The 24,823-nt window shown below is 46.0% G+C and overlaps 1 protein-coding gene across 2 annotated transcripts in view; it reads left to right on the top strand.

Annotated features, from left to right (window-relative positions):
* The first annotated feature begins 774 nt into the window (after positions 1-774).
* Positions 775-24,823, top strand: part of thnsl2 (threonine synthase-like 2) — a 37,764-nt gene continuing 13,715 nt past the window's right edge. The window contains exons 1-4 of one of the 2 annotated variants that reach the window (XM_078224062.1): positions 775-835; positions 8,052-8,284; positions 21,622-21,816; positions 23,321-23,473. In XM_078224062.1, the coding sequence (XP_078080188.1) occupies positions 8,062-8,284; positions 21,622-21,816; positions 23,321-23,473 (571 nt within the window). In that variant the 5' untranslated portion in view covers positions 775-835; positions 8,052-8,061. The remainder of the gene's footprint in view (positions 836-8,051; positions 8,285-21,621; positions 21,817-23,320; positions 23,474-24,823) is intronic. The other variant, XM_078224072.1, reaches the window with a different exon arrangement.

Genomic DNA, 24,823 nt, shown 5'->3' with positions numbered 1-24,823 from the left:
TCTGCTCTGCCATTCGATCATGGCTGATATGCTCCTCATCCCCATTTTCCTGCCTTCTCCCCATAACCCTTCAACCCATTCCCAATTAAAAATCTGTCTAACTCCTCCTTAAATTTACTCATTGTGCCAGCATCCACCGCACATTGGGGTAGCGAATTCCACAGATTTACAACCCTTTGGGAGAAGTAGTTTCTCTTCAACTCTGTTTTAAATTTGTTAACCCTTATCCTAAGACTATGACCTCTCGTCCTAGAATGCCCCACAAGAGGAAGCATCCGCTCTACGTCCACTTTGTCCATACCTTTTATCATCTTGTATACCTCAATTTGATCTCCCAAATGATAAACCTGCACCAAATCCCTTTCAACGAATTCGCCTTCAGCCCAACGACCTAATGCAGGCGGCAGTGGAAAATGTGCGTGGTTGTTGCTGAAGGGCACAGCCAAGGTTTGGGAGAGTTGCATCGCAACCTTACCGAGTGTGATTCGAGTGTGATCCGGTTTCCTCCCACAGTCCAAAGATGCGCGGGTTAGGTTGATTGGCCATGCTAAAAATTGCCCTTAGTGTCCTGAGATGTGTAGGTTAGAGGGATTAGTGGGTAAATATGTAGGGATACGGGGGTAGGGCCTGGGTGGGATTGTGGTCGGTGCAGACTCGATGGGCTGAATGGCCTCTTTCTGTACTGTAGGGTTTCTATGATTCTATGAGTGAGGCTTTCCTGTGTAGAGGGTGCTGTGTGGGGAGTTTAAAGTGTCAATACAGCTCAGTGCTCTTGCTTCCAGCTGTCACTATAAGCAGTGCAGGACGAAGTCTGCAGAGTGCCAGTCTGCTGAAAGTAAGTATAGAAGGAGTTATAAAGGAAAGGTTAAAGCCAGCGGTCAAACAAGGGGAGTGAATTGAGAGCTCGGCTGGGGATCGCCAGCCCTTCCATTATTATCACTCAAGCGGAACAATCTGTGCGTGTTACAGGGTCAGTCTGGCCAGTACCAAATGTCTGTGCTGCCTGTGTGACACATTCATGTATTTATACAGGGCTGTCAGTCCTGGAGGTGACATTGACAGCAAGCTGCCACTGTCATCGCGATGGCCTGACGTCCGTACTTTGCTGAGGGTGGGCACTGACCCTCACTGAAAGCTATCTATCATTGGAAAGTTGACACACGGCTGTCCGGGGGGTGTCAGCGCTGAGACTGAAAGTCAGGGGTGGAGTTCACCCACTTCTCTCACACTGGTAACCTGAGCCTCCAACCGGGCAGATTTAACATTATTCCGGACTTTGGAACAAACTTGTGGAGGGGGTGGATAGGGGCCATAATGATAAGCTAGTTGCGAATAATTCTGAAAGGAATTCAGGATGAAATTATTTACGGTAGAGAGTGGTTAACATGTGGAATTTGCTGCTGAATGTATTAGTTAAGGTGAAATGCATTGATTCATTAAACTGAAATTAGTTAAACGCTTGAGACAGAAAAGAATAGAAGGATAAACTGATAGGGTGAGAAACATAGAAACTAGAAGCAGGAGTAGGCCATTCAGCCCTTTGAGCCTGCTCCTACATTCATTTTGTTTAAGTTTACTTTATTACTGTCGCAGGTAGGCTTATGTTAATACTGCAATGAAGTTACTGTGAACACTCTGGCGCCTGTTCGGGTACACTGAGGGAGAATTTAGCATGGCCAATGCACCTAACCCGCACATCTTTCAGATTGTGTGAGGAAACCGGAGCACCCGGAGGAAACCCACGCAGACAAGGGGAGAATGTGCAGACTCCGCACAGACAGTGACCCAGGCCGGGAATCGAACCCGAGTTCCTGGCGCTGTGAGGCAGCAGTGCTAACCACTGTGCCGTGATCATGGCTGATCATCAAATTTAATACTCAATGAATGGTAGGACACTGGGAAGTTCTGTGGAACAAAGGGACCTTGGCATCTTTGTCTACAGATCTCTGAAGGCGGAAGGGCATGTTGGTAGGATGGTGAAAAAGGCATGTGGGACACTTGTCTTTATCAATCGAGGCATAGATTACAAAAGCAGGGAAGGCTTGGTGGAGTTGTATAGAACTTTGGTGAGGCCACAGCTAGAGTACTGTGTGCAGTTCTAGTCGCCACATTATCGGAAGGATATGATTGCACTGGAGGGAGTGCAGAGGAGATTCACCAGGGGGGCATAGGTACAAGGTGAGGGGCAGGAGGTATAGGGGGGATGTGAGGAAAAGCCGTTTTACCCAGAGGGTGTTGATGGTCTGGAATGCGCGTCCTGGGAGGATGATAGAAGCGGGATGCCTCACATCCTTTGAAAAGTATCTGGATGAGTACTTGGCAGGTCACAACATTCGGGCTATGGGCCAAGTGCTGGCAGATGGGATTAGGTGAGAGTTCAGGTGTTTCTAATGTGTCGGTCCGGACTCGACGGGCTGAAGGACCTCTTCTGCGTTATATGGTTCTATGATTCTATGAATATCCGGATCCCCACTTACCCCCACATCCCTTGATCCCTTTAGCCCCAAGAGTGATATTGAATTCCTTGTTGAAATCGCATATTGCTTTGGCCTCAACTACTTTCTGTGGTAGTGAATTCCACAGATTCACCACTCAAAGAGAGCGGGCATTGAATCGATAAGACGAATGGTCTTCTGCAACAGAGCGCAAAGAGGAGGGAAAAGAAGAGAATTACATTCCTTTCCTTTCTCATCAACCTCCTTTCTAGCGGTACAGGAGCAGTGTCATTACATAGAAATATAGAAACTAGAAGCAGGAGTAGGCCATTCGGCCCTTCGAGCCCGCACCGCCATTCATTCTGATCATGGCCAGTCATTGAATTCAATATCCTGATCCTCCCTTCCCCCCGTATCCCTTGATCCCTTTAGCCCCAACAGCTATATCTAATTTCTTCTTGAAATCACACAATGTTTTGGCCTCAACTACAATCTGTGGTAGTGAATTCCACACATTCACCACTCTCTGGGTGAAGAAATTTCCCCTCACCTCAGTTCTAAAAGGTTTGAAAGGAATGGAAAATGGAAATGAAATGGAAATGAAAGGAAACAAAGGAATGAAAGGAATGAGCCCGGCCAGGTGGTCGATGTTTCAGTAGGGGAGCAGTTAGGGAACAGTGACCACAATTCAGTAAGCTTTAAGGTACTGATGGATAAAGATAAGTGTAGTCCTCAAGTTAAGGTGCTAAATTTGGGGAAGGCTAATTACAACAATATTAGGCAGGAACTGAAGAATGTAGATTGGGGGCAGATGTTTGAGGGCAAATCAACATCTGGCATGTGGGAGGCTTTCAAGTGTAAGTTGATAGGGATTCAGGACCAGCACATTCCTGCAAGGGTGAAGGATAAGTATGGCAAGTTTTGGGAACCTTGGATAACGAGAGATATTGTGAGCTTAGTTAAAGAGAAAAAGGAAGCATTTGTCAAAGCTAGGAGGCTGGGAATACACAAAGCAAGTGTGGAATACAAAGAAAGTAGAAAGAAACTTAAGCAAGGAGTAAAGAGGGCTAAAAGAGGTCATGAAAAACCATTGGCCAGCAGGATTAAGGAAAACGCCAAGGCTTTTTATACATATATAAAGAGCAAGAGGGTAGCCAGGGAGAGGGTTGGTCCACTCAAGGACAGGGGAGGGAATCTATACGTGGAGTCAGAGGAAATGGTGGGGTATTACATGAGTACTTTTCATCAGTATTCACCAAAGAGAAGGACTTGGTGGATAATGAGTCTGGAAAAGGGTGTGTAGATAGTTTGAGTCAAGTTGAGATCAAAAAGGAGGAGGTATTGGGGTTCTTGAGAAACATTAAGATAGCCAAGTCCCCAGGGCCTGATGGAATATACCCCAAAATACTGAGAGAGGCAAGGGAGGAAATTGCTGGGGCCTTGAGAGAAATCTTTGTATCCTCACTGGCTACAGGGGAGGTCCCAGAGGATTGGAGAATAGCCAATGTTGTTCCTTTGTTTAAGAAGGGTAGCAAGGATCACCCAGGTAATCACAAGCCGGTGAGCCTTACATCAGTGGTAGGGAAATTATTGGAGAGGATTCTTTGAGACAGGATTTATTCCCACTTGGAAATAAGAGGACCGATTAGTGAGAGGCAACATGGTTTTGTGAAGCGGAAGTCATGTCTCACTAACTTGATCGGGTTTTTCGAGGAAATTATGAATATGATTGATGAGGGTAGGACAGTGGATGTTGTCTACATGGACTTCAGTAAGGTCTTTGACAAGACCCTCATGGCAGACTGGTGCAGAAGGTGAAGTTGCATAGGATCAGAGGTGAGCTGGCAAGGTGGATACAGAAGACAGAGGGTAGCAGTGGAAGGGTGTGTTTCTGAATGGAGGGCTGTGACAAGTGATGTTCCTCAGGGATCAGTGCTGGGACCTTTGCTGTTTGTAATATATATAAATGATTTGGAGGAAAATGTAACTGGTTTGATTAGTAAGTTTGCGGATGACACAAAGGTTGGTGGATTTGCGGATAGCGATGAGGACTGTCAGAGGATACAGCAGGATATAGATCGGTTGGAGACTTGGGCAGAGAGGTGGCAGATGGAGTTTAATCCAGACAAATATGAGGTAATGCATTTTGGAAGGTCTAATACAGATAGGAAATATACAGTAAATGGCAGATCCCCTAAGAATATTGATAGGCAGAGGGCTATGGGTGTACAGGTATAAAAGTCACTGAAAGTGGCAATGCAGGTGGAGAAAATAGTCAAGATGGCATATAGCATGCTTGCCTTCATCGGCTGGGGCATTGAGTTTAAAAATTGATCAAGTCATGTTGCAGCTTTATAGAACCTTAGTTAGGCCGCACTTGGAATATAGTGTTCAATTCTGGTTGCTACCACTACCTTTCCACATCCTTCTGGTTACACTACCAGAAGGATGTGGAGGCTTTGGAGAGGGTACAGAAAAGATTTACCAGGATGTTGACTGATATGGAGGGCATTAGCTATGAGGAGAGGTTGGAGAAACTTGGTTTGTTCTCGCTGGAATGACGGAGGTTGAGGGGCGACCTGATTGAAGTCTGCAAGATTATGAGGGACATAGACAGAATGGATAATCAAAAGCTTTTTCCCAAGGTGGAAGAGTCAATTACTAGGGGACATAGGTTTAAAGTGCAAGGGGCAAGGTTTGAAGGAGATGTACGAGGCAAGTTTTTTACACAGAGGGTGCCTGGAACTCACTGCTGGGGGAAGTAGTGGAAGCAGATACGATAGTGACTTTTAAGGGGCGTCTTGACAAATACATGAAGGGGATGGGAGTAGAGGGAAATGGTCCCCAGAAGGGTAGAGGGTTTTAGTTAAGTTGGGCAGCATCGTCAGGGCAGGCTTGGAGGGCCGAAGGGCCTGTTCCTGTGCTGTAATTTTCTTTGTGCTTTGTTCTTTGTTCACTCCCTATTCTACGACCCCTAGTTCTGGACTCCTCCATCATCGGGAACATTCTAACCTGTCTAACCCTGTTAGAATTTTATAAGTTTCTATGAGATCTCCTCTCACTCTTATAAACTCCAATGAATACAATCCCAACCGACTTAGTGTCTCCTCATATGACAGACCTGCCATCCCAGGAATCAGTCTGGTAAATCTTTGCTGTACTCCCTCTATAGCAAGGACATCCTTCCTCAGATAAGGACACCAAAACTGCACACAACGAAGTGCACACAATACTCCAGGGGCGGAATTTTCCTGTCCCGCCCACCACGTGAATCGTTGCGGGAGGGGGCGTGGGGCGGGGGGGGGGGGGGGGGCGGGGGACACCATGCAAAGGTCCACTGATCTCGGGCAGGATTTTCTGGTCTTGGGGTGAGCATGGCCGTAAAATCCAACCCCAAGTGTAAGAGGAAGCTTTTGTAAAGGATAAACCTAACCTGCACATCGTTGGGATGTGGGAGGAAACCGGAGCACCCGGAGGAAACCCACGCAGACACGGGGAGAACGTGCAAACTCCACACAGACAGTGACCGAGGCCGGAATTGAACCCGGGTCCCTGGCGCTGTGAGGCAGCAGTGCTAACCACTGTGCCACTGTGCCGCCCTAAAACCAGCCTCACTAATGTCCTTTAGGGAAGGAAATCTGCCGTCCTTACCTTGTCTGGCCAACATGTGACTCCAGATCTATAGCAATGTGGTTGACTCTTCAATATCCTCTAAAATGGAGGGCAGTTAGGGAGGGACAATAAATGCTGGTCAGGGATGCCCACATCCCCATGAATGAGTTGTTTTTTAAAAGTGACGGACTGGGGATCACAATGGCAGCAACCGTAGTGAAGTTGGAAAGAGTTACCATGGGAGGTTACGTGGAGTCCCGGTATTTGCCACAGTACCACTCAATGCTACACATTTGAGGGCCAGAGAATAGGAACAGTAGTGGCAATATTATTGGACTAATGATCCAGAGATCACGATGAATGCCCCAGAGACATGAGTTCAAATCCCACCACAGCAGATGCAATCTTAAATCAATGAAGAAATCTGGAATTAAAAGCAATTCTTGGTAATGATAAGAATGAGGTCATCCAGAAAACCCATCCGGTTCACTCCTGTCCTTCAAGACATCTCTTTGGGGAAGGAATTCTGCCATCTTACCCAGTCTGGCCACTCTAGGCCACCAATGGGGTTGATTCTTAACTTTTATTTTCATTCATTCATTCATGGGACATGGGCATCGCTGGCTGGCCAGCATTTACTGTCCATCCCTAGTTGTCCTTGTTCAGAGCGCAGTTGAAAGTAACTACATTGCTGTGGGTCTGGAGTCACATGTAGGCCAGACCAGATAAAGATGCCAGATTTCCTTCCCTAAAGGACATCAGTGAACCAACTGGGTTTTTCCAACAATCGAAAATGGTTTCATGGTCATCAGTAGATTCTTAATTCTGGATTTTTTTTTATTGAATTCAAATTCCATCACCTGCCGTGGCGGGATTCGAACCCGGATTCCCAGAATATTAGCTGAGTTTCTGGATTAATAGTTTAGCGATAATACCACTAGGCCATCACCTCCCCTCTGAAAAGGGCTAGCAACTGTATTAAACTGCTACAGAAGAAGTGAGAAAGATTACAACTGGACGGACCACCCAGCATCGACCTAACCATGAGAAATAACAATGGCACACGCACTGCCCAGGATTAACTGATCCTACAAAGACCCGTTCACCAACATCTAGGGTCTTGTACCACAATTGGGAGAGCTTTCGGGCAATAAAGGCTGGCCTTGCCAATGATGCTCATATCCCCATGAATGACCATGGAGAACAACCAAAGCCTACCAAATCTTCCCTGAATGGACTGTAGTCCACACATCCACCATCTTTCCCTTACCCGCTATGTTGTGCAAAAGTGCTTGAATTTCCCTTCATCTGGGTCGCACATTGCAATCACTTGAGCCTTCAATTAGTGTACTTACATCTTACCACAGCCTTACATCTGCTCATCTCATTCATAACATAACATGGAATATAAGTATCTGGAATTAAGAATCTATTGATGACCATTGTCGATTGTCGGAAAAACCCATCTGGTTCACTAATGTCCTTTAGGGAAAGGAAATCGCCCATCTTTACCTGGTCTGGCCTACATGTGACTCTGGAGCCACAGCGATGTTGACTCTCAACTGCGCTCGGGCAATCAGGGATGGGCAATAAATGCTGGCCAGCCAGCGACGCCCATGTCCCACAAATGAATTTTAAAAATATATACTTTGCATTCCCATTGTTGGGAATTGATGAAGAGGCAAAAGCCAGTCCCCTGCACTGTCGTGATGTCCCAGAGACCTGGTATTTTCTCACGGGGCAGTACCTGGCAGCATTAGTCTGCTGCAGCTCCAGTGTACCGACCTCAATGCAGCTATGAAATTTCACACAGTCAGGGAAGGGAACTTCCTCGTGCCACACTCGCTTTTCTATCCACTTTGTTCTGCTTACACCCGATCTGATATCACACATTTCAAACTGTTCTTTCGTGAAGACAGAAGTAGGTTTTTCTGAATGATGCCAAGTGCCTTCCGCCTGCACAAGTGGGTTCTGACTTTTCACTTTTTAACTCTTGTCACACAGGTTGGGCAAAATGAAATACGCAAGTACACGGGGTGAACTAACCGATGTGAGCTTCGGGGAGGTCCTCTTCTCTGGCTATGCCCCGGATGGTGGCCTTTTTATGCCTGAAGATATCCCAAGCCTCGACTTGACCACATTGCAGACTTGGAGCACTTACAGTTACCCGCAGCTGGTAGAGGAGATTTGTTCACTCTTCATTTCCAGAGAGGACTTACCAAGGGAAGATTTAAGTGGTAAGCTTCTCTTTGTCTAATTTTTACAGTCGCTCCCTCCGGTGGGGCAGCACAGTGGTTAGCACTGCTGCCTCACAGTGCCAGGGACCCGGGTTCAATTCCGACTTTGTGTCACTGTGCGGAGTCTGCATGTTCTCCTCGTGTTTGCGTGGGTTTCCTCCGGGTACTTTGGTTTCCTCCCACAGTCCAAAAGGCGTGCTGGTTAGGTGCATTGGCCATGCTAAATTCTCCCTCAGTGTACCCGAACAGGCGCTGGAGTGTGGCGACTAGGGGATTTTCACAGTAACTTCATTGCAGTGTTAATGTAAGCCTATTTGTAACGCTGATAAATAAACTTTAAACTTTTGGGTTTCGTCTGAGTGCTCCAGTTTCTTCCTATTGTCCCAAAATATACAGGTTAGGTGAATCGGCTGTGCTAAATGCAAAAAGTTATGGAGATAGGGCAGAGGGGAGGGTCTGGGCGGAGTTCTCTTTCGGAGAGTTGGTGCAGACCCGATGGGCTGAATCGCCTCTTTCTGCATGATAGGGATTCGATGGTTCTTCTCGTTGGGTCATGATGAGGCGCAGGTTCATCGCTGCCAGGCAGTCTGAAGTGTCTTGCCCAAATAACCACACTTCCCAAGTCAAAAATGCAGAGGTTGGTAGATTCGTAGAATAGAACAACACAAAAGCATTTAAAAAGCATTTGGATAAGTACATGGATGGGAAAGGATTGGAGGGATATGGGCCAAACGCGGGCAATTGGGACTAGCTGGGAAGGCACAATGATTGGCATGGACCGATTGGGCCGAAGGGCCTGTTGCCGTGCTGAATTGCTCTGTTTCTATGACTCTAAAAAGAGGCCATTTGGCCCATTGCACATGCTCTTTTGAAGAACAATCAGGCTAGTTCCACTCCCCAACTCTTTCCCTATAGCCCGACAATTTTCTCTCCTTTAATATTTTTCCAATTCCCTTTAAAAGGCTCTGTGTCTATGACCCTTTCAAGCAGTGCATTCCAAATCGTAACCGTATGTTGAATTTTTAAAAATTCCCAGGTTCTTTCATCTTAAATCTGTGACTTTTAACCCTTCCACAACTGGAAAACATTTCTCATTATTTACTCTGTCTAAACCCCTCATAATTTTAAACCCCTCCATCAAATTTCCTCTCAGCTTCTCCATGTATCTGTACCTCCTTCAATCCTGGAACCATTACCTGCACCCATTCCATAGCTTCACATCCTTTCTAAGGTGTTTTGCATTGCATTGAACACAATATTCCAGCTGGGATCAAACTCATAAAGGTTTCGCATAATTTGCTGATTTATGCGCGCTGGTAGCCAGATTAGCCAGATTAGTCTGTGGAAAGTGCTATGACCATAGCAGACATTAATTGCTAAGCAAAACCAATCACAGAGGGAAACTTGACTAAGGGGCCATACCCTTTTTTTTCATATTCTGAAAACGAGAATAAAATGTACCGAACTCTGCAGTGAGAGATCCAGTAACATTCTGAGGATTTTAAAAATTAAAAGTAAAATGTTAGTTACAAGAAGAAAAGGAATCTTAAGAAGCCAAGATTACAGTTACAAAGTTTGATTTGATTTATTATTGTCACATGTATTAGCATACAGTAAAAAGTATTGTTTCTTGAGTGCTATACCGACAAAGCATACCGTTCATAGGGAAAGAAGGAGAGAGTGCAGAATGTAATGTTATAGTCATAGCTAGGGTATAGAGAAGGGTCAACTTAATATGAAGGAGGTCCATTCAAAAGTCTAATGGCAGCAGCGAAGAAGTTGTTTTTGAGTCAGTTAGTATGTGATCCCAGACTTTTGTATCTTTTTCCTGATGGAAGAAGACGGAAGAGAGAATGTCCGGGGTGCATGGGATCCTTAATTATGCTGGCTGCTTTTCCGAGGCAGTGGGAAGTGTAGACAGAGTCAGTGGATGAGAGGCTGGTTTGAGTGATGGATTGGGCTACGTTCACGACCCTTTGTAGTTTCTTGTGGTTTTGGACAGAGCAGGAGCCAGACCAAGCTGTGATACAACCAGAAATTAATCTCACAAAATAAAAATTAGCCTCACAAAACATTCTCCCCTAAAGACTCTCTACTTGGCCAGACTCCAACATCATCCAGGTCATACTCCCTTTGGCACAATGTTTAGCACTGCTGCCTCACAGTGCCAGGAACCTGGGTTCAATTCCTGGTTTGAGTCACAGTCTGTGTGGAGTTTGCACATTCGCCCCATGTGTTTCCTCCGGGTGCTCCGATTTCCTCCCACAGTCCAAAGATGTGTGGGTTAGGTGCATTGGCCATGCTAAATTCTCCCTCAGTGTACCTGAACAGGTGCCGGAGTGTGGCGACGAAGGAATTTTCACAGTAACTTCATTGCAGTGTTAATGTAAGCCTACTTGTGACTAATAAATAAACTTTACTTTATATGTTTAATTGTAGTAATCCAGTAATATTACCTAAAAAAACTGCTGTTGCTTTAACGAGGCCACATGACCTCTAAGATTTGCTTCCACTCTGTTATGGAAATCTCAGAAACTCCAGACCAAGACTACTTATTGCAGCACCAAACTTTTCTGCCTTGACTGGATGGTTGATTCAAACTTCACCTTCTCCTAGATCAGAGCTTCTTCCAAGTGGTCTTCACCACATAGCCAACACTAAATCAGCTCAACGTCTCCCCTTACATACCCTTTCCTTCCTTTTCATCTTCAATTCCATTGCTTTCAGCATTTCTGTGAACTTAACTTTTCCAAAGTATAGAAATATTTTGTCCCTTTCCTATTGCTCCTAGTTTTGGCATCAAATAAAATTTTATAAGTTTCCCTCAAAGAACAAACAAAGAAAATTACGGCACAGGAACAGACCCTTCTGCCCTCCAAGCCTGCACCAACCATGCTTCCCGTCTGAATTAAAACCCCCTACCTTTCCAGGGACCATATCCTGCTATTCCCATCCTATTCATGTATTTGTCAAGACGCTCTTTAAAACTCACTATCGTATCTGCTTCCGCTATCTCTCCCGGCAGCGAATTCTAGGCACCCACCACCCTCTGTATAAAAAACTTGCCTCGTACATCTCCTTCACTTACGAAACCTTTGCAAGCTGTAAAAGCCTATATGCCCCTTTGAAATTTAACAGCTGAATAAACAGTCCATCTCTATCTCCTAATGCAAATTTCTAAAACTTTGTGCCTTTACTTATAAAACCACTTGACTGTAGCTTCATTACAAATACATGTTTTAAATCCTTCACTCCTTTTACCCTTCAACTCTTCCAGATAAATGGTCTCCATTAACATTCCCCAGCTTAATTAAACAATTTACACACACACAGATAGACACACAGCCTTCTTTACAGAATAATGCAACATTCCCCAAAAATATTTTACAAAATAACATCCATCCTCACAAAGGGAAAAGAACAAGAACAAAGAACAAAGAACAATACAGCACAGAAACAGGCCCTTCGGCCCTCCAAGCCCACGCCACTCCCTGGTTCAAACTAGATCATTCTTTTGTATTCCTCCATTCCCACTTGGGTCTTGGGTCTGTCAGCATTACCATTGGGGGATAATTGTCCAAAATGTTGGCCGCGATCTTAACTTCTCGCCCCGCCAGCCTATGGGCGAGGCGAGCCAGTAAGATCATGAGAGAGAGCCGAAAAATTGGGTTTGCACCTGATTTCCTGCCTCCCGCGCTCTTACCAGCACCAGATATCCGGTGGGACGGGGGATTTGTAATTTTCCCAGTTGAGGGAGTTTGTGATTATCCTGGGCTCTCGATTGGCTGTGGAACGCTGCGGTAGCGGGGAGGGTGCTGGGCCAGAAGGGTAGCTGAGAGCAGCAGAGGCAGTGACAAGTTTCTGCTGCTCTCAGAGCACAGAAACCTGCACATGCACACTGGTACCTTCTGCTACGATCAGCCGGCTTTTCGGGGATTTAGGTCCCGCCCACTGACCCGACTGGTGCATTTCAAGTTTGTCAAGTTATTTTTGCCAGGTAAGGTTCAACTTCTATGTTGCCCAAAAAAGCTGTGATTTTCTTCTGCTTTCATGCTCGTTTGGCACTTTGAACTTTTTTGGTAAAATTGTCCCAGTTGCCTTTGTTTGCTGCATAGTTGTTCCATACGGTTTCAGAAATAGCTTCCATTGTTGTAGAGAGCCTCATTAGCTCCCCAGTGAATTATATTGAATATTAGTCACTGATGCTATCTTGACAAAATTAGAACAATTGCTTATTTATGTAAGTCTCACAACACCAGGTTAAAATCCAACAGGTTTAATTGGAATCATGATCTTTCAGAGATGTTAGGTCAGATAACCAAAAGTTTGGTCAAAGAGGCAGATGAGAAGAATTGTGTTAAAGGTGGAAAATTGAGATAGAAGGGTGGAGAGGGGTAGGAAGGAGATTGCGAGCTCAGGACCTAGGCACGGTCACCAACGATGGAGCAATTATAATTCGGAATGCACGTGAGGCCAGAATTGGAGGATTGCAGATATCTCAGAGGGTTATGGGTTTGGAGGAAGACACAGAGATAGGGACGGGAAAGGTGCTAGAGGGAATTTAAAACAAGGATGAGAATTTTTAAATTAAGATGCTGGCTGACCGGGTGGTCAAATGTAGGTCAGTAAGCAGAGGACAACAAGACTTGATGCCAGTTAAGGCAAAGGCAGCAGAATTTTGGATAGCCTCAATTTTTTGGAGGATGGAACGTGGAAGACCAGCCAGGAGTGCATTGGAATAGTCACATCTATTAGACTTGAGGCTGGTGGTGGCCTGGAATGTACTGCCAAGTGAGGTGGTTGAGACAGATACGTTAGCCACATTTAAGACTTATCTGGATAGACACATTAACAGACGGGGAATAGAGGGATACAGGCAGTTGGTCTAGATAGGACAACATGATCACCGCAGGCTTGGAGGGCCGAAGGGCCTGTTCCTGTGCTGTACTGTTCTTTGTTCTTTGTTCTATAGGTAACAAAGGAAGGAGATGAAGGTTTTCAGCAACAGATAAGCTGAGACAAAGGTCAAGTTGAGAAATATTATGGGGGATTGTGAAATAGGAGGTCTTAGAGATGACAAGAATATGAGGTTGGAAGATAACGCTATACTTTATAAGCATTGCAGTGTCAGCCTAGATTGCATGCTCAAAATTAGGCTTCAACTTACAAACATCGAACACAGCAACATAAACACTACCTTTGACCCAAGCTTGCACAGGGATCAAATATAAGAGTGGATCTTCTCAGACTTTGAACCATATGGCCTCATAGAATCATAGAATCAAAGACTATTTCCTCAGGTGGATGGAGCTATTACAAGGGGGCATAACTATAGGGTTCGTGGTGGGAGATATAGGAAGGATATCAGAGGTAGGTTCTTTACGCAGAGAGTGGTTGGGGTGTGGAATGGACTGCCTGCAGTGATAGTGGAGTCAGACACTTTAGGAACATTTAAGCGGTTATTGGATAGGCACATGGAGCACACCAGGATGATAGGGAGTGGGATAGCTTGATCTTGGTTTCAGATAAAGCTCGGCACAACATCGTGGGCCGAAGTGTTCTATGTTCTATAATCACAGAAACCCTACAGTGCAGAAGGAGGCCATTCGGCCCATCGAGTCTGCACCGACCACAATCCCACCCAGGCCCTACCCCCATATCCCTACATATTTACCCGCTAATCCCTCTAACCTACGCATCTCAGGACTCTAAGGGGCAATTTTTAGCATGGCCAGTCAACCTCTCAAAGTTTACTCTGTACATTTTAAATCTATGTTCCCATTATTTCTCGAGTTGTTGATATTAGTACATCTTGGTGTTGTGAGTTAGAATTTATCCACTAAAAAAGCAGCAGCATTTTCTAGCTCTGTGGGCCTACGGTGCTTGGTTGTTTGTAAAGCCTCAAGGTGAGGAATATGTTGCTGAAGGAGTTTTTCCCAGGGTGGAAGAATCAATTACTCAGAGGCATAGGTTTAAGGTGTGAGGGGCAAGGTTTAAAGGAGATGTACGAGGCACGGTTTTTACACAGGGGTGGTGGGTGCCTGGAACTCGCTGCCGGGGGAGTCGTGGAAGCAGATGCGATAGTGAATTTTAAGGGGCATCTTGACAAATGCATGAATAGGATGGGAATAGAGGGATACGGTCGCTGGAAGGGTAGGGAGCTTAGTACAGTTGGGCAGGATGGTCGGTGCAGGTTTGGGGGGGCCGAAGGGCCTGTTTCTGTGCTGTAATTTTCTTTGTTCTTTGTTCTCTTTGTTCTTTGAGTTTAGTAGCAAAGCGAAGTGAGCATGAGCATCAGGGGTTAAGGTAAAACACTAAAAATATTGTCAACATGAGCATTGTCTCACAGTGAGTGAATAAATAATAAAAGTATTTGTACAGAGTGGGTCTAGTTGCATTATTTAAAACTAATAGTTTCAGCAAGGCATGAGTAGATTTTAAAAGAGGAAGTCGAGATTTCTTTGATCATGAATGGGCATCTGTTCCTTGCAATTCCTGCTTCATTTGGGAATCCTGGACATTTCAGGGGGAGTTTTATGGACGCAACTGGTGCCTGGAGACTCAGTGAGAGACACTGTTTAGAACCAAATCAGAAACTGCAAGGTATTTTATGATTTTTAAAATTCCTCCCTGGCCACGGGGGAGGTGCCAGAGGATGGGAGAACAGCTAATGTGGTCCCACTAATTAAGAAATGATGTAGAAACAAGCCAGGGAACTACAGACCAGTGAGTCTCACAACTGTGGTTGGGAATCTATTGGAGAAGATTCTGAAGGAGAGAATCTATCTCCATTTGGAGAGGCAAGGTTTGATCAGGGATAGTCAGCATGGTTTTGTCAGTGGTAGGTCAGGCCTAACAAATTTGATTAATATTTTGTGCATGTAACGAAGTGTGTGGATAAGGGTAATGCGGTTGATGTAGTTTACATGGATTTCAACAAAGCCTTTGACAAAGTCCCACATGGGAGGCTTATTAAGAAGCAAATGTGCATGGGATACAGGGTGATCTGACAAAGTGGATTCAGAATTGGCTTTGCGGTAGGAGACAGTGGGTGGTGACAGACGGCTGCTTTAGTGACTGGAGGCCAGTGACCAGTGGCGTACCACAGGGATCTGCGCTGGGCCCCCTATTGTTCATCATTTATATAAATGACTTGGATGATTATGTGGGGCGTAGGATCAGTAAGTTTGCTGATGATACAAAGATTGGCTGGGTGATTAACAGTGAGGTTGAGTGTCTTGGGTTACAGGAAGATATAGACGAGATGGTCAAATGGGCGGATAAGTGGCAGATGGAATTTAACCCTGAAAACTGTGAGGTGATGCACTTTGGAAGGAGTAATTTGACAAGGAAGTATACTATGAAAGGTCTGACACTGGGAAGTTCCAAAGAACAAAGGGAGCTTGGCGTGTTTATCCATAGACCTTTGAAGGCAGAAAAGCAGGTTAATAGGGCGGTGAAAAAGGCATATGGCACACTCGCCTTTATTAATCGGGGTGTAGATTACAAAAGCAGAGAGGTCATGATGGAGTTGTGTCGAACTTTGGTGAGGCCACAGCTGGCGTACTGTGTGCATTTCTGGTCGCCACATTATGGGAAGGACGTGAACGCACTGGAGGGGGTGCAGAGGAGATTCACCAGGATGCTGCCTGGGATGGAACATTTAAGTTATGAACAGAGGTTGGATAGGCTTGGGTTGTTTTCGTTGGAGCAGAGAAATCTGAGGGGCGACCTGATCAAGGTGTTCAAGATTATGGGGAACATGGACAGGGTGGATAGGGAGCTGCTGTTCCCCTTAGTTGAAGGGTCAGTTACGAAGGGGACACAAGTTAAAAGTGAGGGGTGGGAGGTTTAGGGGGGATTTGAGGAAAAACCTTTTTACCCAGAGGGTGGTGACAGTTTGGAATGCACTGCCTGGGAGGGTGGTGGAGACGGATGCCTCACATCCTTTAAAAAGAGCCTGGATGAGTGCTTGGCACGCCATAACATTCAAGGCTATGGGCCAAGTGCTGGCAAGTGGGATGAGGTGAGCAAGTCAGGGCATTTCATGCATCAGTGCAGACTCGATGGGCTGAAGGGTCTCTTCTGCACTGTAATATTCTGTGATTCTGTGAAGTTAGCCTGGATCGTAACTTTTACGTTTGACTTTGGCATCAGAGTGAGCATGAGGTGTTTCACTCCAGGTATGATTCAAGTGACCCACTAGCTTTTATTAAAACAAACTTTATTTAATAACACAGTCAGAATATATCAAAAATTAGCACAACTTTTAACAATTAAAATATTTAAACCTGACAAAGTATAATTCTTAACAGCTCGCTATCTCTATTGTTGTTCCAATTCAGCAGTATCCCCCACAGACATGATCCATTCTTTAGAACCAGTTAGCACAAAACCAAAGATGTTTGACACTTTTGGAGAGTGATCCAAGCAGACACCTGTCTTTCTTCTGCTTAAACAAAGGAGACTACAAAGTGATGAGGGAAGCATTGACTAAGGTAGACTGGGAGCAAAAGCTTTATGGTGGGACAATTGAGGAACAGTGGAGGACTTTCAAAGTGATCTTTCACAGTGCTCAGCAAAAGTATATACCAGTGATAAGGAAGGACTGTAGAAAAAGAGATAATCCGCCATGGATATCTAATGAAATAAAGGCGGGTATCAAATTGAAAGAAAATACATACAAAGTGGTAAAGATTAGTGGGAACCTAGAGGATTGGGAAATCTTTAAAGGTCAACAGAAAGCCACGAAAAAAGCTATAAAGAAAAGTAAGATGGATTATGAGAGTAAACTAGCTCAGAATATACAAATTGTAGCAAAAGTTTCTACAAATATCTAAAACGAAAAAGAGTGGCTAAAGTAAACATTGGTCCTTTAGAGGACGAGAAAGGGGATGTAATAACTGGAAATGAGAAAATGGCTGAGGCATTGAACAGGTATTTTGTGTCAGTCTTCACAGTGGAAGACACAAATAACATGCCAAAAATTGATGACAGGAAAGCTATGGCAGGTGAGGACGTGGAAACTATCATTATCACGAAAGAGGTAGTGTTGGGCAAGCTAATGGGGCTAAAGGTAGACAAGTCTCCTGGTCCTGATGGAATGCATCCCAGGGTACTAAAAGAGATGGCGGGAGAAATAGCAAATGCACTCGTGGTAATTTACCAAAATTCGCTGGACTCTGGGGTGGTTCCCGCAGATTGGAAAACAGCAAATGTGATGCCACTGTTTAACAAAGGAGATAGACAAAAGGCGGGTAACTAAAGGCCAGTTAGCTTAACTTCTGTAGTAGGGAAAATGCTCGAATCTATCATCAAGGAAGAAATAGCGAGGCATCTGGATGTAAATTGTCCCATTGGTAAGACGCAGCATGGGTTCATGAAGGGCAGGTCATGTTTGACTAATTTGGTGGAATTCTTTGAGAACATTACATGTGCAGTGGACAATGGGGAACCTGTGGATGTGGTGTATCTGGATTTCCAGAAGGCATTTGACAAGGTGCCGCACCAAAGCTGCTGCATAAGATAAAGGTGCACGGTGTTACGGGTAATGTATTAGCATGGATAGAAGATTGGTTAGCTAACAGAAAGCAAAGAGTGGGGCTAAATGGGTGTTTTTCTGGTAAGCAATCAGTAACTAGTGGTGTGCCTCAGGGATCAGTGTTGGGACTATGATTGTTTACGATTTACGTAGATGATTTGGAGTTGGGGACCAAGTGTAGTGTGTCAAAACTCACAGATGATACTAAGATGAGTGGCAGAGCAAAGTGTGCAGAGAACGCTGAAAGTCTGCAAAGGGATATAGATAGTCTAAGTGAGTGGGCGAGGGTCTGGCAGATGGAGTACAATGTTGGTAAATGGGAGGTCATCCATTTTGGTAGGAATAACAGCAAAATGAACTATTATTTAAATGGTAAAATATTGCAGCATGCTGCTGTGCAGAGGGACCTGGGAGTCCTTGTGCAAGAATCACAAGGAGTTGGTTTGCAGGTGCAGCAGGTAATTAGGAAGGCAAATGTAATTTTGTCCTTCATTGCCAGAGGGATGGAGTTATAAAAACAGTGAGGTTATGTTGCAGCTGTATAGGGTGCTGGTGAGGCCACACCTGGAGTACTGTGTACAGTTTTGGTCTCCTTACTTGAGAAAGGATATACTGGCACTGGAGAGGGTGCAGAGGAAATTCACTAGGTTGATTCCGGAGTTGAGAGAGTTGGCTTATGAGGAGAGACTGAGTAGACTAGGGCTATACTCATTGGAATTCAGAAGAATGAGGGGAGATCTTATAGAAACATATAAGATTAAGAAGGGAATAGATAGAAGCAGGGCTGTTGTTTCCACCGGCAGGCGAAACTAGAACGAGGGGGCATGGCCTCAAAATAAGGGGAAGCAGATTTAGGACTGAGTTGAGGAGAAACTTCTTCACACAAAGTGTTGTGAATCTGTGGAATTCCCTGCCCAGTGAAGCAGTTGAGGCTACCTCATTGAATGTTTTTAAGGCAAGGATAGATACATTTTTGAACAGTAAAGGAATTAAGGATTATAGTGAGCGGGTGGGTAAGTGGAGCTGAGTCCACGAAAAGATCAACCATGAACTTATTGAATGGCGGAGTAGGCTCGAGGGGCCAGATGGCCTGCTCCTGCTCCTAGTTCTTATGTTCTTATGTTCTTACGCTCTTATGTTCTAATTCTCATGTAGCAACGTCCAGAGAAAGTTCTGCCCCCCAAACAGTAAAATCTCAGAAAGAAAGGCTTATTTCGTGGCAGATTCCGGTTTTCATTTCAGACTGAGCAAGACGTACAGATAAAGGAATCTCTCTCTAAAAATCCCAAAAGCAGACTGCTTTGGGTTCTCTGTGGAAGTCTAGCTGTACCCAGTCATATGACCTTACCTGTCAATCTACTTAATCAAGCCCTACTCTGCAATCCCAGGGGAAAACACAAAATAACAGAACCCTGCATTAATTCAGATCAAAACAAACACTGCATCAATTAAGATCGCTTATGTTGCTGCAGTAATAATAGTGCTTCTGGATTCAGACAGAATTGCTCCGATAAGATGGAAGGGACGAGGAAACATATTCAGCACATAAACATGAGGGTGGCACAGTGGTACGTGGTTAGCACTGCTGCCTCACAGTGTCACGAACCTGGGTTCGATTCCCGGCTTGGGCCACCATCCGTATGGAGTTTTCATGTTCTCCCCGTGTGTGTGTGTGGGTTTCCTCCGGATGCTCCGGTTTCCTTCCACAGTCCAGAGATGTGCAGGTTAGCTGGATTGGCCATGCTAAATTGCCCTTTAGTGTCAGGGGGACTAACTAGGGTAAATGCATGGGGTTATGGGGATAGGGCCTGGGTGGGATTGTGATCAGTGCAGACTTGATTGGCAGAATGGCCTTAGATTCTATGATTCTAAAAACCTTTCTTAAAGGCACAGTAGCATCACAACAACCCCCGCTGGAAAAGCTTTTACTGTAGAACTGGTTCTGATGAAAGATAATCTCGACCTGAAACATTGGGCCATAACTTCAGACTAGCATCAGAAAATAATGGCCTGCAGGGATTAGAAGGCTTTGATGCGCACTTAACCTGGTCTTGAAAACTATACTAAAAGTTGTGATGGCCGGAGCAACTTGGGGCCTGCATCGAAAGAATCCCTGCAGACCCCCGTGGAGTTCAGCTCCGGCGGATACCAGGAGACTCCGCCCCTCTTTTTTTTAACCGTACTAGCTGCCATAAAGCAGGCAAGCTTCATAGAATCATAGAATCCCTGCAGTACAGAAGGAGGCCATTCAGCCCATCGAGTCTGTACCCAGCACAATCCCACTCAGGGCCTATTCCCGCAACGCTCATTTACCCTGCTAATCCCCCTGACACTGGGGTCAATTTATCATGGCCAATCAACCTAACCTGCACGTCGTTGGAGTGTGGAAGGAAACCGGAGCACCTAGAGGAAACCCACGCAGACACAGGGAGAACGTGCAAACTCCACATAGACAGTGACTCGAGGCTGGAATTGAACCTGGGTCCCTGGTGTTGTGAGGCAGTAGTGCTAACCACTGCGCCACTGTGCCACCCATTGAAATTGACAGGCCAGGGAGGAGGTAGGGGGATGAGGATGTCGGAGGTCAAGGGTAGGGTGGGGGCTCTGAAGTCTGATATGGGGCACCAGAGATCGGGGTGGGGGTGGAGAGTGGAGATGGTGGGGAGTGGAGGGACTTGTGGGGGTTGGTTCAGATGTCATGGGTGGGGTCCAGGTGTTGGGGTAGGGTCAGGGGGTCAGGATGGTGGGGGAAATCAGGGGGGTTTATTAGACAAGGGTGTGGGGAAGTGTCCTGAGGGGTCAGGGGTGTGGAAGGAGTTCTCAGGTGGAATCAGTCTACATGTTTACAATAGATATCCAGAAGTGCGAAGAGGTTTTAATTTTTTTAACCTTGTTGGAATAATTATTAGTGTAACTGTGTTGGAACCATCAGGGTCAGTGATTTAAATTACATTTTTTGAAGGTTCCCAGCACAGTGCAATTGCCCAGAGGAACTTTCTGTTTCTGAGCAACTGCTACACAAACCTTACCTGTGAAGTTCTGAGAGGGATTCACCAGTGCGTCTTTGGGGAATCCCGCTAAATCCCATGCTCGGAAATTATGATTCAAAAGATGGCATCTGACCTGCTGAGCATTTCTATATATAGAATCATAGAATCTTACAGTGCAGAAGGAGGCTATTCAGCCCAGCCTGCACTGACCACAATCCCATCATAACCCCATTCACTTACCCTAACCTGTCCCTCTGACACTAAGGGGCAATTTAGCATGGCCAATCCACCTAATCCGCACATCTTTGGACTGTGGGAGGAAACAGGAGCACCCGGAGGAAACCCACGCAGACACGGGGAGAATGTACAGACTCCGCACAGCGACCCAAGCCAGGAATCGAACCCAGGTTCCTGGTGCTGTGAGACAGCATCGCTAACCACTGTGCCACTACGCCGCCCAGCAGTTCCAGCATTGTTTTTAATACCAGGCTGGTTTTAGGGCGGCACAGTGGCACAGTGGTTAGCACTGCTGTCTCATAGTGTCAGGGACCTGGGTTCGATTCCCGACTTGGGTCACTGTCTATATGGGGCTTGCACGTTCTCCCCGTGTCTGTGTGGGTTTCCCCCGGTTGCCCCGGTTTCCTCCAACAGCCCAAAGACATGCTGGTTAGGTGAATTGGCCATGGTAAATTCTCCTGCAGTGTACCTGAACAGGCGCTGTGCAGGATTTTCACAGTAACTTCATTGCAGTGTTAATGTATGCCTACTTGTGACTAATAAATAAAGTTTTACTTTACAATTTTCAGAGTTGATCAGCCAGGCATTCCGGAGATTTCGACATGAAGACATTGTGGAATTAGCCAGACTGGAAGGAGGGTTGAACGTTCTAGAGCTATGGCACGGCGTGACTTACGCCTTTAAGGACCTTGCGATGTCATGTGTCGGACAGTTGCTCCAGTACTTCCTGAAGAAGAGGAAAAGACACGTCACTATTGTAGTAGGTAAGTGAAGAGGAGCGATTCTTCTGCCTGAAAACCTTACAGGTTGGTTTATTTTCTATGACTCTTGTCAAATCTCTTGGTCAATCATTGTTTGGGTCTCAGCTGGAGTATTGTGTCCAATTCTGGGAAATTTAGGAAGGATATCAAGGCATTAGAGAAGGTACAGGGAAGATATATTTTGAATCTTATCAGCAATTCAGGGAGTGAAGGGTTATGGGGGCACAGATGGCAAAGCAGTGTTGACCACAACCAGATCAGCCGTGATGGTATTGAATGGCAGGGCAGGCTCTTTCTATATTCATTTGTGGGACACGGGCGTCGCTGGCTGGCCAGCATTTATTGCCCATCCATGGTTGCCCTTGAAGGGCAGAGTACCCCGCGCAGAGTACCACATTGCTGTTGTTCTGGAGGCACACGTAGGCCAGACCAGGTAAGGACGGCAGATTTCCTTCCCGAAAGGACATTAGTGAACCAGATGGGATTTTCCGACAATCGACAATGGTTTCATGGTCATCAGTAGATTCCTAATTTCAGATTTTTAAAATTGAATTCAAATTCCACCACCTGCCACTCCAGTGGTGCACAGAGTACCCCATGCACAGTACCCGCACAGAGTACCCCGGGCAGAGTACCCGCACAGAGTACCCCGGGCAGAGTACCCGCACAGAGTACCCCGGGCAGAGTACCCGCACAGAGTACCCCACGCAGAGTACCCGCACAGAGTACCCCACGCAGAGTACCCCATGCAGAGTACCCCATGCAGAGTACCCTGCACAGCGTACCCCGTGCAGAGCACCCCATGCAGAGTGCCCCGCGCAGAGCACCCCATGCAGAGTGCCCCGCGCAGAGCACCCCATGCAGAGTACCCCGCGCAGAGTACCCCGCGCAGAGTACCCCGTGCAGAGTACCCCGCGCAGAGTACCCCACGCAGAGTACCCCGCGCAGAGTACCCCGCGCAGAGCACCCCATGCAGAGTGCCCCGCACAGAGTACCCCGCGCAGAGCACCCCATGCAGAGTGCCCCGCACAGAGTACCCCGTGCAGAGTACCCCGTGCAGAGTACCCCGCGCAGAGTAACCCGCGCAGAGTACCCCATGCAGAGTACCCCACGCAGAGTACCCCACGCAGAGTACCCCACGCAGAGCACCCCATGCAGAGTACCCCACGCAGAGTACCCCACACAGAGTACCCCACGCAGAGTACCCCACGCAGAGTACCCCGCGCAGAGTACCCCGCGCAGAGTACCCCACGCAGAGTACCTCATGCAGAGTACCCCACGCAGAGTACCTCATGCAGAGTACCCCGCGCAGAGTACCTCATGCAGAGTACCCCGCGCAGAGTACCCCGCACAGAGTACCCCACGCAGTGCACAGAGGTTTTGAAGCATAATCATGGTCCATGATATACTATGTTTTCTTTCTATTGTGATTCCTGCCTGGATTCTCTGGAACTTGATCCATTAACTCCAATAAGGCAAAAAGTCATCAATTTCATCTCAACCACAGGAACATCAGGAGACACTGGCAGCTCTGCTATCGAAAGTATCCGGGGCATGAACAACGTGAATATCATCGTCTTGCTGCCACATGGTCGCTGTAGTCTAATTCAAGAGTTGCAGATGACGACTGTCATTGAAGATAACGTCCACGTGTTTGCAGGTTTGTGAGTGTTTCCCATTCCTGACATCAACGTTGTCAGGTGATTTTTTTGAGGTCCTTTCACGTCGCCAGGAGTTTGCACAGAGTCAAAATAACTTAGATAATGGTGAGCTGCCCATTGAGAGATCGGCACATTGGAAAATCAGTGGCATGCACATCTGGATTTTCCAATGTTCCTTGGCTATGTGTGAGGTCCTGCTAATGGCATGGGGCTACATTACTGACGTACAGAGGAATCTCATTAATGTATAGAGGGATCTGGGCATGCAGGCCCACAGTTCCCTGAAAGTGGCAACACAAGTGGGTGAGGTAGTCAAGAAGGCATATGACGTGCTTGCCTTCATCGGTAGAGTATAAAAATTGGCAAGTCATGTTGCAGCTGTATAGCACTTCAGCTAGACCACATTTGGAATATTACGTACAGTTTTGGTCACTACACTACCAGAAGGATGTGGAGGCTTTGGAGAGAGTACAGAAAAGGTTTACCAGGATGTTGTCTGGTTTGGATGCCATTAGCTACGAGGAGAGATTGGACAAACTTGGTTTGTTTTCACTTGAATGTCGGAGGCTGAGGGGTGACCTGGTAGAAGTTTACAAAATTATGAGAAGCATGGATAGAATGGATAGTTGGAGTTTTCCCAGGGTAGAAATGTCAATTATTAGGTTTAAGGTAAAAGGGGGAAAGTTTAAAGGAGATGTGAGAGGCACGTTTTTCACGCAGAGGGTAGTAAATGCCTGGAATGCGCTGCCAGAGGAGGTGGTAGAAGCAGATACAATAGCAACATTTAAGAGAGATCTTGACAGATACATGAATAGGCAGCGAATAGAGAGGTACAGACCACGCTAATGAAAGGCCTTTAGTTTAGAAAGGCAACATGTGTTGGCGCAGGCTTTGTGGGCCGATGGGCCTCTTTCTGTGCTGTACTGTTCTTTGTTCCTTATATGTCCAATATTGTTATCGAACATATAAAGAAGAAAGAAGGAACTATCGTTTACATAGATTGAGCAAACTCACAGCCCTCCCCCACCCCCTCAAAGCACTTTACAAAGAATTTGAAACATTTGCATTTCTATGGGAGAAAGGGCTGGGACTAATTTCAGTAAGAAGTCTCACAACACCAGGTTAAAGTCCAACAGGTTTATTTGGTAGCAAATACCAAATAAACCTGTTGGACTTTAACCTGGTGTTGTGAGACTTCTTACTGTGCTTACCCCAGTCCAACGCCGGCATCTCCACATCATGACTAATTTCAGACCCAGAGTCAATGGGCCAAAGGGCCTCCTTCCATGCTGCATAATTCTATGGGATAAAATTGGTCTGTGCCACCAATGCCAAAAGGTTTCCTAGCG

Source organism: Mustelus asterias, chromosome 1 (genome assembly GCF_964213995.1).
Source record: "Mustelus asterias chromosome 1, sMusAst1.hap1.1, whole genome shotgun sequence".
Lineage (NCBI taxonomy): Eukaryota > Metazoa > Chordata > Chondrichthyes > Carcharhiniformes > Triakidae > Mustelus > Mustelus asterias.
This window is presented reverse-complemented; position numbering and strand designations above follow the sequence as displayed.